The 18,695-nt window shown below is 31.9% G+C and overlaps 1 protein-coding gene across 3 annotated transcripts; it reads right to left on the bottom strand.

Moving 5' to 3' along the window:
• Positions 1 to 8,283: 8,283 nt before the first annotated feature.
• Positions 8,284 to 17,147, bottom strand: LOC139523707 (uncharacterized). 3 transcript variants are annotated; one of them, XM_071317922.1, is made up of 2 exons: positions 17,008 to 17,147; positions 8,284 to 9,277 (listed from the first exon to the last, which is right to left on the bottom strand). In XM_071317922.1, the coding sequence occupies exon 2, from the start codon at positions 9,273 to 9,275 to the stop codon at positions 8,289 to 8,291; it is 987 nt and encodes a 328-aa protein (XP_071174023.1). In that variant the 5' UTR covers positions 9,276 to 9,277; positions 17,008 to 17,147; the 3' UTR covers positions 8,284 to 8,288. The 3 variants fall into 3 exon arrangements, with proteins under 3 accessions (XP_071174023.1, XP_071174021.1, XP_071174024.1); XM_071317920.1 differs by lacking the exon at positions 17,008 to 17,147 and adding an exon at positions 13,879 to 13,989; XM_071317923.1 differs by lacking the exon at positions 17,008 to 17,147 and adding an exon at positions 10,183 to 10,439.
• Between the last annotated feature and the right edge of the window lie 1,548 nt (positions 17,148 to 18,695).

Below are 18,695 nucleotides of genomic sequence, written 5' to 3'. Positions count from 1 at the left end.
CGAATGAATTACTCAATGGAATGTAATTTCAGGAATTTGTTATTCATGAACCTAAAATATGTTTAAATATATAAAACACATAGACATTGACTTTCTATAAAGAAAATCATTTAATTTATCCTTAACTTTAGAAATGTCTTAATTAGAGGATCACCATGTTATATCTTATTCATGCTGCACCCCTCTACCATCACACTTTGTAAAACACGTGCAATTGCCCCCCTTTTCCACATAATATTGATGATTGCATAATGATACAAATGACAAGTAGCCCTTATATCGGTTCATTAAATCACTAGTCTACAAATACAACGATACAAAGTGAATTTTGTCAATATTTTTATATTTTTCAATTTAAAGTTTTTGTATATATTTATCACTGTTTATTTCTGTATCCAACGTCATAAAGCATCCGTTCAAACTTTTTTTTCAAAAACATTTAATTAAAATCCTGAGTTTTACCTTTTAATCCAACAATCTAGTTCACCGTGAACCAATGAAGCATTGAAATTGTTTGGTGACAATAATTTGCGTACTACATCAGGTAAGGAAATTAACACCTTTGAATGGTCAGAACTTGGATGGTGTACGCTGACGTCGCAAATAATTTTCATTTAAGAAAAACAATATCTAGACTGATAAGTATAGATCATCGGGTTTTCTACACATTGATATCGTAAAATATCAGCCGCGAGTCACAATGTAATTTTTAGCGAGTGAGCGTGTCGAACGAGCTAAAAAGAGTCACATTGTGTCGAGCGGCTGATGTTTTTCGATATCTTTACGAAGAAAGTTCTATTATCTGTTTATTGTTCTATTACTAGTATTCTCCCCTCTTCCTAAGACAGTTTTACGCTTGACGATTACCTTAGTTGTATTTGGCATAACTTTTAGAAATTTTGGTCCTTAATACTCTTCAACTTCGTACTTTATTTGGCCGTTTTAACTTTTTTGGATTCGAGCGTCACTGATGAGTCTTTTGTAGACGATACCCGCGACGGCGTGTATTCAAAATTTAGTCCTGGTATCTATGATGAGTTTATTGACGAAAGCAAGCTTGATAACGTCTCCCCTCGCATTGTGACGTCGCTGATAACTTCTCCTTTCACATTGTGACGTCGCTGATAATGCCTGGTCTCGTTTTGAAGTCTTGATACGAGATTTACTGAGCGACAGAGCAGGGTGATATAGGCATAGGGAAGGACAATAATTTGCCTTAACAATATGGATCAACAAATGATAGACCACGTAGCAGTAGACCCGATAAGATGTCGCAATGTCAAGACCGCGCGATATGTAATTTACAATTTGCATAACCGTACATTGAATGTTGAAATACCGCACTCAGATTCAGAGCACATGGACTGCTTCCAAGACGTATAGCCACTCTTTGGACAGCTTCATAGGGCTGCAAGACTGGAATTTGCTCATACAAGACGACGTTGGAGGTTACACACCTGGCAGCATATCCTGTAACAGATGAGTCCCGATTTGTTTTCCGTTTTTAGTGATGGACGACTGACAGTATGGCAAGGTGAGCGTTTTACTGACCCTAGTGTTATGGTTACGGATTGTTTAGGGAGCGGATGTTTGATGATAGAATGAAATTCAAAACAGTGTGGCTGTGGCCATTGATTGACACATTAAATTCATCCATTGACTGGGACAATTTACGTGAACGTTTGTCTGTAACGACCACTGTTCACGACGTACCTACGATAGACATTTAAACTGTGGGGTCACCAAAGGTTTCTTAACGCCTTTAATTATAAAATAATTCCACAAATTAATCAGGAATAACCTTTATGTTTTGATTTATATAATTGATATAAATCAAAATATCGTGTTATTTCTGAATATTTTTCGAATTACTTTATAAAGGTGTTGAGAACCTTTGGTGACCCCTTAGTTTAAGTGTCTTTAAAAAGTACATAGTGAGCAGTGGTCGTTACATACAAACGTTCACCTAAATTGTTCCAGTCAATGAATGAATTTAATGTGTCAATCAATGGCCACAGCCACACTGTTTTGAATTTCATTCTATGAGATGGGATGTGTTTTTTTCTCAATCGACTTATGAACTTCGGACAGCGGTATACTACTGTTGCCTTTATATGTAATAGCGGTCGCACACATTTAAAAGTCGTTGGTGGTAACTTGGACGTTTTGTGATATAGCGATGAAATTAATGGTTCTATATGTTTGCCTGTTATCAGACAACGCGGTTTCATCCATGCTTCTAAACTGGATAACGTTAGGTGTCATTAAATCTATGCGTCGTAGATGTGAAGCTGTGGACGGTGCGAGAGGCAGTCATACTCGCTATTAAATTCCGCAAACTGAATTCCGGATAATGACGTTGATCTGAACGCATTCGGTCCAGGAACTTTCTATGACTCTATTTTTGTTACTCTGTCAAGTAGAACGTTACAAAATACATATCTTATTTATTTTTAATGGTTTTGATACTGACGCTGTTTATCATCTTAATATTGTATTATATTGATCTTTTATTTGTTTTTTGTTCTATTATCAATATTACTTTTACTGTTTGGTCTGTTTTCGGTGATATCCGTTTGGCTCGTTACTTATACATGCCGTCAATGTATTGTTTGTATTATCTTTCATTTTTGCTGGTGTGTTTTGAATGTGTGACTTTTTGTGTTTCTTTGGTACATAATACGTGGCTCTGTACTTTTGAACATCCCGCCATTATGTGGTTGTTCTATTATAATGCCATTGTGTTTTTTTTCTATTATAATGTCATTATGTTATTGTTCTATCATAATTTTTAAAATACTTTGAACAAGAAAATTATTTCATATCACTTCCTGTGTGACGTTTACATTCTGACGTCAAACACGCGACTCTGCGTGCCATGCAGTCACAGGACTTAAAATATTTTAATCCTTTATGGGTTGATTAAAAATACATATGTAAGTCAGCAATGAATGTGGTTGTTAAATTAGATAGATGCATTTGTATGCTTCTTTGCTAGAAACATTTTTTTGGTTCTAATTGAGATTGTGACACGGTGATGACTGCTGTAACCCTATTTTTACAATTTTACTAATATGACTGTTTTGTTAATGCATCGTTGTAAATATAATGGAATGTGAGGCGACTGTCATACAAGTGAGATATTTAGCGCTATAAAACCAGGTTCAATCCACCATTTTCTACATTTGAAATTGCCTGTAACAAGTCAGGAATATGACAGTTGTTTTCTATTCGTTTCATGTGTTTTATCATTTGATTTTACTGTTTGATTAGGGACTTTCCGTTTTGAATTTTCCTCGGAGTTCAATATTTTGTGATTCCATTTTTTTCTACTAAACGGTAAAATGTAATTTTGAAGAAAAAACACATTTTAATATCGTTCTTCCAATTCACTTTATGCTTCTGTGTTGATTGTTTGTTGAGGTAATAAAGACTCGAAAGACAAATAGCTGCCGAAGTTTACGGTTAGAATCACTATGAAATATGTTTAACAATATACGTTATTTATTCATATGTAAGATAAAATACACAAAGTGACTTAGTTAAGTATAGATTAAGATTAAGAATAATTTAAAATGAAGAAGATTGCCTCTAAACACACACACATATATATATATATATTGAAAAATCATTATAAGCAGGTGTGGTTTCCCTTTGTCCAGAGCTTTAATGATTTATTAAAGATGAAATGTGTATTCAAATCTATCTATGTAAGTGTCTGTTCGTAGATTATGTCTGCATATATTGTTCCATAGATAAATAACAAATTGAATTCAGGTATATGATATAATCTGATTCTTTTGATAGCTGTGAATTTTTGCGTCTGTCCAAAGTCGGGAGCATCTGGCCTTGCTAGTCTTGTATATATTTTTTAATTTTAGTTCTTATAAATGTTTCGGAGTTTAGTATGACGTCCATTTTCACAGCTTTAGTTATGTTTTGGGGTGCAGCTGGAGCCCGCCTCCGAATGCAGAATTTTTCTCGCTGTGTTGAAGACAAAATGCTGGCGTTGGACTATTTTCTGCTCTTAGGTCGGGTTATTGTCTCTTTGGCACATTCCTTATTTCCGTTCTCAATTTTATGGAGTTGTGTTAACATAATAGGAAACAGTTGCTTCCTTAAGTATATATCAATGGTAGGTTAACACATAATAAGTTTTAGTTGTATGTATGCATTAGTTAAGATTTTTTTCTTAACATTATAACCTCAAGAAACTCGTTTCATCTGATAGTTTTACTGATTAACGCTCATACATAAAAATGAAAATAAACATTCGTAACTTCCTTCTTGACTTACCTTTAACAGGAACGCTCAATTACAAACATTTGAAAGTCAGGGAAAGGGAAATGCGTCGAAACGTCAGGAGATTTATTGTTGAAACTGAAACATCAAAAGAATACTCAATTCATCTCAGTTCATTGTGCCAGAGGGGTTGAGTTGGAACTGTAGCTTCTTAGTAATTTTTCAATTTATCAACGCAGAATTCAGGAACATAAATTATTATATAATTCAATCAGTATCGAAGTTATGACTACCAGTACCAGGTTGGAGAGACACTCGGAGAACTGACAGACCACTAGCAATGGAGTCGAGTCAGTTCAAATGAATATAAATTACACCTTATACATTTTGTGTGACCGAAGCACCTTTTTTAATTAACTTTCATCCAGATAACATTTTTTTAAATACAATATGATACTGAATTAAATATTAATGTATGAAGCAGCATGTGTGTTAATCGAATAGATAACTGTATATTTCGATCTTTCACAATGATAAAATGCCTGATGATTTCGTGGTTTTGGGCAATTTTGCACGATATCTTAGAAGAAACAATTACATATTCTTATAGTATTTGCATTTGAACATTGAACATTGAATGTTAAATGAAATTCATCAATTATTTTTTCATTACAGAAAATAAAGATTGTTTCTTGTTTGGGTCCGTTTCTCATCTACTTTTGTCTATAGAAATACGAAAATCAGAAAATCTTAGTGTTTAAATCCGAATTCTATTTTACTTTATTTAAAAGAACCATCCATTCTAAACCAAACAATTTCTGAAATATACGATAACATTTAAAAAAATGTTTCCACTTTTTCATTTTTGAATACATTGGTTCTGAAGAAGCAGTGTTAATTTCAATAACATTGATAAGATTTTCAAAGTATATCCAAAACACAAATTTCAATTGTTCTGCAAATGTTTATGTAAAACCAATAGAAATAATTGTTCGTATACTTTAAAAAAAGAAAGATATTACCGATCAAGTCATAGTTAAGATTAGATCTTGTATAACATCTCTTTTTTATGAGCAATTATAAACACAAGCTTATAATTCTGATTCTGATATTACATTAGTCATCGACAATACATCCTTTGATAGGGGGGCATAGGTTTTGATTTACTAAAAACAAATGTTTCAAAATTATAAAAAAAATTGGTACAAGTATCATAAATTAAAAATTACTGATACTTGTTTCTTGTCCTTGAACAATAGCTTTTTTTTTGTTTTTACAGATGTCTTATCACCCTAACGTGAAAGATGAATGGGTGATGCCTTAGAAGATTGTATGCTAAAATCAATGTCGAACTATAGCTAAAATCATTTTCAAAAAGGTTTGGTGTTTCCAGTATTGATAGTTCATTACTATTTTTATGGATGTATGGAAATGGCAAGTCCAGAGTACATGAGATCACCACCGGTGTTTGATTGAGTTAGTGTTGCTCAGTCTTTAATTTTCTATGATGTGTTTTATGTACTGTTGTTTGACTTTTTAGCCATGGCTTTATCAGTTTCATGTATAACTTATTAGTTTGAATTTCCCTTTGGTATTTTTTGCCTCTCTTTTATTACCGTACTTCGGCCATGCCACTGCATCTGGTATAAGTCTGTTCCTCTCATGAAATCTCATTTTTTCTTCTTGTAAAATTTGCTTTTTAAAGTTTTCGAAACAGTAAGGTTTGCTATTCCAATGAAGGCATAACTAGCCAAAGCAAGATGTGACAAACCTTTTTTTTAATTTTTTGTTTTTTAATATTCGTAAAGTTCATGTTATGTACATGATGGTTTTAAAGTAAATATTCTAGGTACTGACTTTGTTTATCATCTTAATCATGTGTTATAGTGTTCATTTATGTGTCTTTTTATGTTATTAACCTATACTGTTTGATCCATTTTTTTGGTAGTGTCAATTTGCCATTTTTCCGTACGTGTGACTCCCGCTACTGTGGTAGTTAACTATATATATGGTTATTCTTTTTTATTTTTTTTTCTGTCTGTATGCTTTGTCTGTGTGTCATTTTGTTTTTCTTTATTGACACGTTTGTTTGTTTTTTAGTGATTAAGATTACAAATGTATAGCACATTGTTGACTGCTGTACCCCAATGGCTGACATTTTTTACCTATTGTTTTGGGGTGTTTTTTTTTTGGGGGGGGGGGGGGGGGTCACACACATTGTTGTCAATATAATGAAAGTATAATCTTATAACTCTTATACAAATGAGAGGTTTAGCTAGTTATAAAACCAGGTTAAATCCATAATTTTCGAAAAAAGAAAATGTCAGTACCAATTCCGGGATATGACAGCTATTTTCAATTCGTTTGATGTGTTTGAGCTTTTGATTTTGACATTTGATAAGGAACTTTCCATTCAGAATTTTCCTTTGCGTTCGCTATTTTTTTTTTTTTTTAACTCTTTCGATTACTGAAAAAACAAACGTCTTTGAATCAATCTGCATATATTTATCAAACTGTTCATTTGTAAAATGTTTTATATGTTTATTTCATATTTGCAAACATCAAATATGTACGAAGTTTCAATTTTTTTGTCAAAGAGCAATAAAATAAAAAAAAAAAAAAAAAAAAAAAAAAAAAAATTGAGTTCTTTAGTCATAAAAATCAGCAGGAAGTCTAGGCATGAGAGCGCTTGTAATGCCATTTTCCATATGACTTACATTTCGAAGAGGTAATATTCCCTTAAAACTAATTGATATGTGTTGGTTTTCGAACACATCATATTCCTTGCTGATATATATAAACCTTTAATAATTTTACAAGAAGAAAAACTGGCAGGTTCAATAGCGCTTACATTACAATTTAACGTTAACGCATAATTTGTTATTTGCATAACTCCAGTAGAAACTAGTTTTGCAATTAAGTACGTCGACATATATAACTCATCAGTTGCCCTCTAAGGGAAAAAGTTGGAAGGATAAAGTCAATTCCAAAGGTAAAGGCCGTTTAAACCAGAAGTTCCAAAATAAAGCTGGTCCATATCTGACAGCTTTAGTATGCCTGTTTTGAAAATTCTTGTTTAAAAAGCTTTTGACGTTTTATGCACACAAAAAATATTGTATAAACAAGATCTGACCTCTGGAATAGTTATATCCTCGGGAACGAATCGTTCATCAGCATTCATCGATCCAGTGTTTGTTAAACTTTATCAAAGATCAAATAAAATTCAGTACGTCTGATTTTCATAAGAATCGGTATTTATGATAGGCACTGAGTTATATTATCGTCCGAAGGATAGCTTATAAACAACTTTGATATGTGTTCAATAAAAGCAAAATAAAATATAGGCGTTAAAGCGCTGACAGTGAAATTTTCCGAATAATTTAATTTCCAAGTAGTGTTCTCCAATAAAAAGGTTGGTCGGTATTTATCTACGAACTCATCTGAGAAATTGGTGATATGAATTTCTAAATTCTACAAGTAAGTAAATAAAAAATGTAGAGGTGTGATCGTGTTAACATAAAATTCTCTGTGTATTGTTTGATTCTAAGGGGGCATAACTCAAACAAAAATATTGAAAGAGCGCTAATTTTCGATAAAAAAACCTGATAACACTGATAAGATTTTCAAAAGTATACCTAAAACACGTATTATTACTTTCAGTGCAAATGTTTACGTAAAAAAAAATCACGAACGAAATTATTGTTCGAACACATTATTTCACTTTATATTACATATGCAAGTCGTTATTACAAGTTTTAGATTTGATGTAACATGGCATTCTTGTGAGCTATCATAAATACTACCTTGCACATTCTGAATTTTAAGAAACCTTGCTGATTTAAACCTTTGATGAAAATTATATAAGAAGTGCAAACATGAGAACGCTTACAAGACCGAATGTACAGACTGGTGGAAGCTGGTGTTTGATGTCCCCTGTCTACATTGCAAGGCAAGAGACAAACAAATGTTCTAATATATGCATATACTTATATCACAGTCATGACAATGTGTTGTAGATCACCACTTAAAAGGGCTAATTGATTTAATCAATGTAACTGCTGTTTTTCATAATTCATTTGAATCAAATCGCCTAATAAACGATTTCCCTTAAACCCATAACCTGTTTGATACACTTTGCCAGGATTTCTTTTGACTAATTTCGTTTCTTGACTTATAGTCTCTGGTTCGTCGACTGGAAAAGAAAACATATCCAAGTCCTCTGTACTACTACAGGTTTTTGGCACTATATTACTATTTGGAATATTATATGTTGTTAATGTTGTACTGTTTGTTTCAAAGAATCCACTACTGTGATCAGATCCAGAATTATATATTACGTCATCGGCACATCTTGCGTTGAAGCCATTGCCTCTTAAGACTGGCCGATTTTGATTGCCTTTTTCATAAAAGGGCGAGTCCCATTTTGGCATTATCACGGGATTGCAATTAGAATTGTCTATTTTTAATCTGCGCTCAATATTCTCTAAAAATTCATAGTAATCACTTTCTTCGTCGCTACTGTTAGAAAATTCACATCCGGTGTCACTGTCTTCTAGATATTCAGGACGTTCATTTCTGTGTGTTTTATTTTTAACTTTGTCGCGAGTCCCTGGCTTCGATTTTGATTTTGTCGCACTTGTTCCTATTATAGAAGTATTTCTCGTCCTCTTGTCATCATCTGAATGTTCTAATTCTTTTGATAAACAAACATTACAACACGTTTGATCATTATTTAAAACGTTACAATGAATATCCCATGGATCATTATAAATCTTATCATCTTGACCATGGGGATTTCTGCTCTTTTTGTTGTCTTCCGTTTTGCAGTCTTTCACTGAAAATCCATAAATATCGTCTACCTTTCTATGGTTGCATTGTCTTGATTGCATTTGACATTTTTGTAGAGAAAATGAAGATTTATTTTGTTTAAAGGTATGCTGATGTAGTTCTATGGTTGGTTTTGCATCTGTTTTCCTGATTTTGGTCGACTTTTCTGTATGTTTCTTTTTCTTTTTCAACAACCATTGACTCATATCTAAACGAAAGGTATAAAAAAAATACACATATAGACATCTGAAACAAGAATTAATTTCTCTTACACTATACTTTTTTTCAAATAATTGAGAGTTTGTATCATTTTAACAAGAATAACCAGCTTCCTCCTCAAACATTTTACCAGCTGTGTATGGTCATAGATGTTCATCTATGGTATGCCGTTTATAAAGATATTTATAAGAGGACAACCATTTTATTTTCTGAAGAGGAGGATTTTGGTGATGAATATGTTTGTATGATAAAAGCAATGATATTTGATGACAAATAGGAGAATATTTGAAAGTGACTACGTAAAGTGCAATATATCAGTGAATATCTGTGTCAAATATATACTAGAAAGAAAAAAGACAGAATTGAATATCTGCCCATCAATCTCACAAAAGTAGAAGACTTATCATTCAATATGGTTATTTATTTAACATGCATAAGAACTAAGGAGTGAGGATTATGTCTTCGTCAAAAAGTGTACGTAAATAGATTTGTTTGATTTCATACTTTTTATGGAAAACGCTTCCCCTGTGTTATAGATAGTTATATTATGTATTATGACTCTTTATTCACAAACCTCATTTTTGTTTATGAAAATTCTATATTTTTTTTGTTCACTACTATATGTATAGCCGACTACACAAACAACCAAATGACCGACTCATCAGAAAACAAAATTAAAACAATCGAGGAAAAACAGCATCAAAAAGCACATAGTCAATATACCAGATCATTGCACAGACACAAAATGTGGATGAAGTTATATCAAGTTTACCGCTAACCAAAACCTCTAACTGTGACTCTCTAGACCATCGTCGTAAAAGTAAAACGCACAAAAAAAATACAACACGTTCCAGATATCTTAAATAAGTTGCGAATATACAGAACAGCACTTACCCGCGTGTGAAGTTCACTGTCGTCCGACTATGTCGTCCTCTACAGTAATTTTGACTTTTGATTCTTTTCGTAGTAAAAAGGAGATATTATGTTTATTTTAATTTTCCAGGACCACAGGCAATTAGAATTTGTGCTTTACTAGCCAAGGTATACGTACATGTGAAATTTATTTTGTATAAATGGCATTTTAACAGGTATGCAAATTATGCAGTTTAATGAAAGCAATTGATGTTTAACTAACATCATCTCTTTGAAAATAACTATACATGTGATCATACACGGAAGAATGAATTTGAATAATGTTATCTTTTAAATTTTAAGTGTGCACTTTTTTGTATGAACATTTTTACATTTAAATTTGAAAATTAACATAATATTTTCATTACGCAATACGACATCCTGTCAAATGAAAATATTGAAAATATCAAATGTTAAAACCTAAAAGAAACTTTTAAAATCCAATTTGAATAATTACTCTACAGATTAAGCAAGCTATTATCAAAACAAAAAACTCAAGACAATTTGTTTTCGACGTTTGGAGTTTAGAAGAATATTCGGCATGCTATTACAGAACTTCTCTTAAAAGATATAATGCTGAGATAAAAGCCAAAGGTACTGGAACATATCATCAAGGTTTGGAAAAACGCCACTCGTTTGTAGACAATCCTAATTCGTTGTCCTTTTTGAACAATACAAAATGTTTAAACTATAACTATTAATAATTTGGTGTATGTTGTTCTTGAAACTTTGTTTAATATAGGTTCACTTTTTTATACTTAAGAACGGTATGGTGCATTATCATTTTTTGAATATAAAGTTTATTCAAGTCTCATTTATTTATATATTGATTCATGCTTGCAAAAAAAAAGAGGGACGAAAGATACCAAAGGATAGTCAAACTCATAGATCTAAAATAAACTGACAACGCCATGGCTAAAAATGAAAAAGACAAACAGAAAAACAATAGTGCACATGACACAACATAGAAAACTAAAGAATAAACAACACAAAACTGTGCACTGATACGATGTCTTCTCATATCTATGTGAAAGATTTCCTGTCTCGATTATAGCAATGATAAAAAAGCATCCGCAAAAACAAACATAAATTGTTCCTATAATATCCACAGAAGATTCATTTCCCGTGTCACGATATCTCAGTAGCATGGGTTCGAATCCCGGCGAGGGAAGAACAAAACATTTACAAAAGCAGATTTACAGATCTAACATTGTTGGGTTGATGTTTAGACGAGTTATATATATATATATATATATATATACTATAGATAATTTAGCTGATCTGTAACAATAACATCTTCATGCCTTATATATCATGTACTGTAGTACGCCGCTAGATTATAAAAACTGACGAGGAAAGGTAACACAGGGCCAGCGAAAGCTCTTTTTTTGAGAGCCCAGGTGGTCGTGTGGTCTAGCGGTACGGCTGCAGTGCAGGCGATTTGGTGTCACGATATCACAGTAGCACGGGTTCAAATCCCGGCGAGGGAAGAACCAAAAATTTGCGAAAGCAAATTTACAGATCTAACATTGTTGGGTTGATGTTTAGACGAGTTAGACCACACGACCACCTGGGCTCTCAAAAAAAAGAGCTTTCGCTGGCCGTGTGTTACCTTTCCTCGTCAGTTTTAATCTAGCGGCGTACTACAGTACATGATATATAAGGCATGAAGATGTTATTGTTTCAGATCAGCTAAATTATCTATAGTAAAGGATCCTACAAATTAATGTAATATACAGTCACAGAAAATAATTATATTTATAAGTACGTCTGAGTCAGTGACAACTCTACAACAGATGTATCCATCGGATCGCCATTAATGATGGTGATACATGGCTGTGTACATAATGTATATACAACTCGTCTAAACATCAACCCAACAATGTTAGATCTGTAAATTTATATATATATAATAGTTGTATATATATATATATAGATAGATATCCCTGATCGAAACCTTTGCGTATTTATCAAAATTTCTAAGATTTTTGGATGGCTATGCTCAATTTTTAGTTTCATTTGGACCTTTTGACTTTTGATTGAGTCTGAGTTTTACGTAAGCTGACGTTCAAAATTATAAGCCTGGTAACTTTCGTGAGTTCTTACTGGACATTAGTGAGTTATGTGTGTTTACGATCTGGACTTAGTGCAGAATGGGGCTGACATGCTTGGACACTTTTAAACTGATTAATATATTATAATTTGTTAACTGTCAAAACGACCTCTTCTAAGTTAATTTATTCATTATGTTTTGGTTTTTTTTATTAATAAACAGGTGACGTTCACGTTCTACGTTGTATTATTTACTAAATTATTACTATTTGTATTATGTATCAAGATGATGGTTAATTAACCGTGAAATAAGTGACTAATTTTTCATAATAACAGTAGCAAATCCTATCAAAATAATGCAAACTTTAAAAATTCTAATCTAATGTCTATGTTTTTAACTTGCATCACTTGTATTGACATGATATAAATCAGGTTATAATACGAGTCTATATGTAAATTTGAACTTTCCCACCAATTAACTATGAACAAAATGTGACTGAGAATAGGTCGAGGTTTGTGGATCGCCCCTAAGTTTGCCCCCCTCTTTCTTTTCAGCCTATACGACTTTACTATAAGTAAAAGTTTGGCTTTCATTTGAAGTACAAACTGTTTTTTCTTCTAGTTTTATTTGTTTGTGCATCTTATTGTTTTAAGTTGCTAATCCACCTTCAATTATCATTGTTCATTTGTTATTATACTGACTTCAAATTGGGTTATATTTTTGCTAATCTTTCAATAGGTGTAATGTTGAATTTGTGCTCAATTTAGTCAACAAAATTGCTGTTTTTTCACACTAAAGTATAAATTATGCAATAAGAGTTGTTGCAAGGTTGTTTTTTTTAAGATAGAAGATGGGCCTTGTAACAAAGAATATCTTAGATGTTCATAAAAACCAAAAATGATCTTCGCATAACTAGTACGAATAATGCAGTGAAATGAAGACGTCAAAACAGAAATAAACGAAAATATAGTAACACAAGTTTCTATCTTGGAATAAACAGAAGGATATTTCGGAAATATGTGACACCAAAGAGAAACAATACAATGAAAATATGACAGATTTTCGAGGCAACCATGATGAGTCTTCAGTGACGAACAAGAATTTGTACCACTGAGAAGGAGTTAGACATAAGACATAAAGCTTTGTTTAGAGTCGATATAAGCAGTGCAATTACAAACATAAGCTATAAAGAGCTTTTAAAACCTACAGAACAAAAGCACAACAAACAAAACATACATATCAAGTCATGTACTCTATCCTCTCCATACAGTATGATACATGAACATACATTGAAGAAGATAGTCCACACTGAATTGAAAAATTAATAAAAAAAATATACTCCCCATGTAAATTATTTTCCTTTTTTTGATAAGTGAATTCAGGTTGACATAATTACTAGATATTCAATATTTGATGTGAATTAGTTTGAGAGCACCTTTGTCGCAAAGCGTATAGAAAAATAACATTTAGGTGCAGTGAAAATATAATGGTAGGGATCAGTACGTGCAATGGCGATATAATGTGAAATTAAGATTTCAACAAGGAATATAATTATATTTTATCCTTCAACGTTACATAACACGTCCTTAAAAGAAAAAAAATGTTAACATTTAATACAAACTTACCGTGACACGTCACCCAAGTCATCTTACTTAACAAAAGGGATGAGTTTTATGTGTAATAAATAGTACAAAAATACAGTGAATTAAAAGTGTTAAACTGTGAATCATCATTTTTTGCTTATTTTAATTTGAAATGTTGTCGTTCGTTTAAAATACATTTAGGTATGGTCCAACGAATTTCTTTATACTTTTAAACTATATTAGTTTTACCTTAGATTATTAGAAAACCGATTCGATACGGATAATATCATGCTATGATAAAATTAAAGAAATTAAAATTTTTCCTTTTCATTGTAATTCAATATTTTTATTTCGGGTAGATATGAAAAAATAAATGTAAATTTAAACATTTATACCATGTAAAAGATATTGACTCTAGCACTAGGGCAGTGAATGTTCTTTTATTTTACAGATATTCGGAAAGAGAGCACGTCCATATATTGTTTCCATGGCATATTCTTCATAGTTTAATTTCACGTATGCATATTGAAAGGTTTAAAGTTTAGAATATATTTCAAGAGTCTAATCTTAGTATCCCCTATTTGGTACGTTGAGCAATACTATGTAAGGTAATGGCGATTCAATAGAATAGTTAAACTGTTTCCCTGTTGTATTTTTTTAAGTACCTGTAGAAGTACAATGTCTTTAATCATGAAATCCATGTTTACTGCTACCATCAAAAGATGTCACAAATGATTATCGTATGTATACCTAGCTATAGACATAAAACATCACGTGTAAATATCGGTAACTTTGTGAAAAATAATAAACTTTCTAAGCTTTTCCCAAATAACATTCAACTCCTATTACTATGCAACATGAAAATGCTTAAATTATAATTTTGACTTTTAAAAAGTCCGGGAAAATAATTCATTCAATGGATCTCTTTTTCAAATTGGCGGATTTTAAACTTCAAACAGTTCTTATTTTGAATTCTTCATTGATCATTCGACATGCATTTCTCATATGTATTATATATAATTTTATAAAGTTCAAGTTTAGAAAGGTAACCAAAAATCTTTATTGGATAATATTACTCATTTAAAATATAAAAGTTTGCCAACATATAAAAAGCAGAACGGTTTCAGAGTAATTTCAAATGGTATTGACGTTTCCAAAAATATGAATATTATTAAAAGACTAAGCTTTTGATGGAATTAAAGAATACATATTTTATAGCTGGCCATGCGGTATGGGTTTTACTCATTGTTGAAGGCCGTATGGTAACCTAATCAGTAATGGGCTAAAGTGGTTAACTGCTATGTCATTTTGTCTCTGATGGAGAGTTGTTTGATTGGCAATCATATCACTTCCTTACATTCTTATAATTAAAAAAAAACACAAAAAAAAACCCTGACCAGAATCCCTCTCCCCTAAAAAAATGATAATACGTGACTACGCATGAAATGTAAATGGTAAGAAGTGTACACACCATACCCGACAAAAAAAATATCAATCCAATTTGAATTTAGTTAGTTACAATAGATGGGGTTTAAATTAAAATACATAGATTTTTTTTTAATTATTTACCAAAATATAGTCAATTAACACGATAGTAAAAAATATTGGTCACCAGGCTTTTTTTTAGATATTGCAGATTCGTTAACTTTTTGGGGAGCAATTTTTCGTGAATTAATTAAAGCTGTCACTTTCGTGAATATTTGATTTTTTTAGGCTTTGCTAAAAACTGCATACAAGCTTATATATGTAGATAATCTGTAATTCGTGGTACTTTTTTATCCACTAAAAATAGTACTCTATGATAAATAATGAATCGACTTTAAAAAAAAAGCCAGGGCTGGACTGTAGTATCCATAAAACACAAAGATGTCCAACACAACCCTATATATAAACCTCCATGTGATAGTCGCAAGACCATAAATCAAAAGTCTTACTTTTTATTTTGAAAGTATGTTTGTTCTAAATATGTGATTGTCTGTTTGCCAACACTATTTTGATGTATGAAAGGGTTTTTGTTACAAACAGATTCTCGATATGCCAAACACATCATATTATCAAACTTTAAATCGGATTTTATGACAAAGAAATAAGAATTCCTCAGTAATTATAGTTATTATATTCTTTAAATAAAGATTTTCTTTTCAAGTTTTATAAAAGACAAGGAGAAAGTGAAAGTAATCATCTTTAGAAGCGTGAATACAACACGAAAATTGGACAAATTATAATTAGTATGATTGTATGCACCTGACTTGTTTTGTTGTTCATTTCAAAACACATAGAAAAAACTTTCAATCTATTTTTTCTTGTCATTAAAAAAAGGACTTTGGGTATTATCCTTTTCAAAATAGAAATATATTCAAGACGCAACATTATATATGACCCACTTCGCAGGAACCTCTAAGTAAGTGACCCTTCAAATATTTGCCACTGGACGTTTAGCACACAAATAAAAAGTAATTAATTGATCAATAAATAAATCGTTAAATATTTAAAATTTCCTCGTGTAAATATGCACTTTTCAATCCTGTTATAAATCCGTTTGATGACATGAAGATATCAATTTACGACGATTACATAATCGAGATTGAACATATTCTGTACGTTGGTAAAAATGTGAGTTTGAAATTTATATAAATCTGACCTATTTCAATTACGAGGAGAAATGGGTACAACATAATAAAAATCCATTAATTTGTGTGAAAATATTCCACATTTCTGATGGAGATTGCATCCCATTATAATAATGTAAATAATTATAATAGTATAAACACAAAATAAATAAGAGAAAATACACAGCCTTACCATATCATGAAAATGAACGGTTCGCTCAATGTTTAAAAATGTAAGAAGGGGCTTGGGGTGAGAGGATGCGATTTTCAGACGGACGAACTACCGGAGCCGTATAGATTAGTGACGGATTTTGCTGTCAAAGTTCCCTTTACATACCATCTTCTATCCCATTCGGTATAATGTCGGTTCAATCAATGTAAAATTACAAATTCAAAAAATTATATTGTTTTCATCAAATTTAATACATGGGTGTACTGCATGTCATAATGATAACGTGAAATTCCCGATTAGGATAATATTTTTTAATAAGATTTAAAAACATAACTTATCTTTCAAAAAATTAATTAAATTCAAAACACCTGTACGAAAATATTGACATACCTTAAATCTAATCGTTGTTTGCAGTAATCCTTAGAAGACACCTCCAAATATTTCCCTGTCACTTTTAAATGTAATCGTACGGGAGTTTCATTTCATGTTTATAAACAGGTATTGTTAGTTTTAAATAGTGTGACTAAATCATAGATCTTCTGGAATGTTAACACACACTTAAGCTACATCTTTACTTCCTTAAAGTGACATTAGCTACATTTCGTTCGACAGTATAAAAAAGTGGTTTGGATTTTTTCCCCAAGCTTTAAAAAGGACGTCGGCTTCAAGAAGTCAATTTGGTTTAATTTGTCGAAATAATTATATGCAAATCAAGAAAAGAGTGCACATGCAGTAAGGGAGCTACCATTTGATTTTTATGGGGGGGGGGGGGGGGGGGGGGGGGGGGGGGGGGGCTAGGATGAAATTTGAAAAAATAGGCAGGACAGGAGTTTTGAGTAAAAAAAAAGGCAGGATGAGACACTTGCAAAAAAAAAAAGTCAGGACGACAATTTAGGTAAAAAAAGTCAGGATAAACTAAAAAAAAAGGCAGGACCGAACAGAGTGAAAAATAAATAGGCAGGACAGAGATTACAGCTAAAAAAAAAATGAAGGACAAAATTTTTCATCCTAGCCCCCCCCCCCCCCCCCCCCCCCCCATAAAAATCAAATGGTAGCTCCCTAATGTCTCTCCTGCTTTACTATTCAATGTATGTTGCTAGTCCGGTAGATAATGTTTTACTTTACGTATCACATAAACTTGACATTATCAATGATCCATGAAAATATGGTCAAGGTCACATAAACCAAGTCAGACAGACACGTACACCATTCAGTCATTACATTAACCAAATACAGTTGACATATTGCTAAAAGTTTATAAAAAGACTAACAATGATAAGTTAATATCAGTCAATCAACCATGAAATGAGGTCAAGGTTAAATTATAAATGTAATGCGATCCGATGGATACGTCTGTTGAAGAGTTGTCACTGACTCAGACGTACTTATAAATATAATTATTTTCTGTGACTGTATATTACATTATTTGTAGGATCCTTTACTATAGATAATTTAGCTGATCTGTAACAATAACATCTTCATGACTTATATATCATGTACTGTAGTACGCCGCTAGATTAAAACTGACGAGGAAAGGTAACACACGGCCAGCGAAAGCTCTTTTTTGAGAGCCCAGGTGGTCGTGTGGTCTAGCGGGACGGCTGCAGTGCAGGCGATTTGGTGTCACGATATCACAGTAGCATGGGTTCGAATCCCGGCGAGGGAAGAACCAAAAATTTGCGAAAGCAAATTTACAGATCTAACATTGTTGGGTTGATGTTTAGACGAGTTGACATAAATAACATATTTTAAAAGTGATTTTAATCCAGTAGATTCAAACTTCAGTTCTTATAATGTTATTTAAATGAATAAATTTCTTTTATTTACTCGCATTTATATTTTAGGCATTAAGCTTAATGCCTGCACACAATTTTCAGGATTTAAGCTTAAATCCTAGGATTTAAGACTAATGTCTAACATTATTTAGGCAATAGACTTACTACCTAGGCATTAGCTTATTGCCTAGGATTTAAGCTTAATGCCTAATTTCACTTATTGCCGCTAACATATATATATATATATATATATATATATATATATATATATATATATATATTATATATATATATATATATATA

Source organism: Mytilus edulis, chromosome 5 (assembly GCF_963676685.1).
Source record: "Mytilus edulis chromosome 5, xbMytEdul2.2, whole genome shotgun sequence".
In the NCBI taxonomy this organism is placed as follows: domain Eukaryota; kingdom Metazoa; phylum Mollusca; class Bivalvia; order Mytilida; family Mytilidae; genus Mytilus; species Mytilus edulis.
Note: the sequence above shows the minus strand (reverse complement) of the source record. Positions and strands in the feature narration are given on the sequence as shown.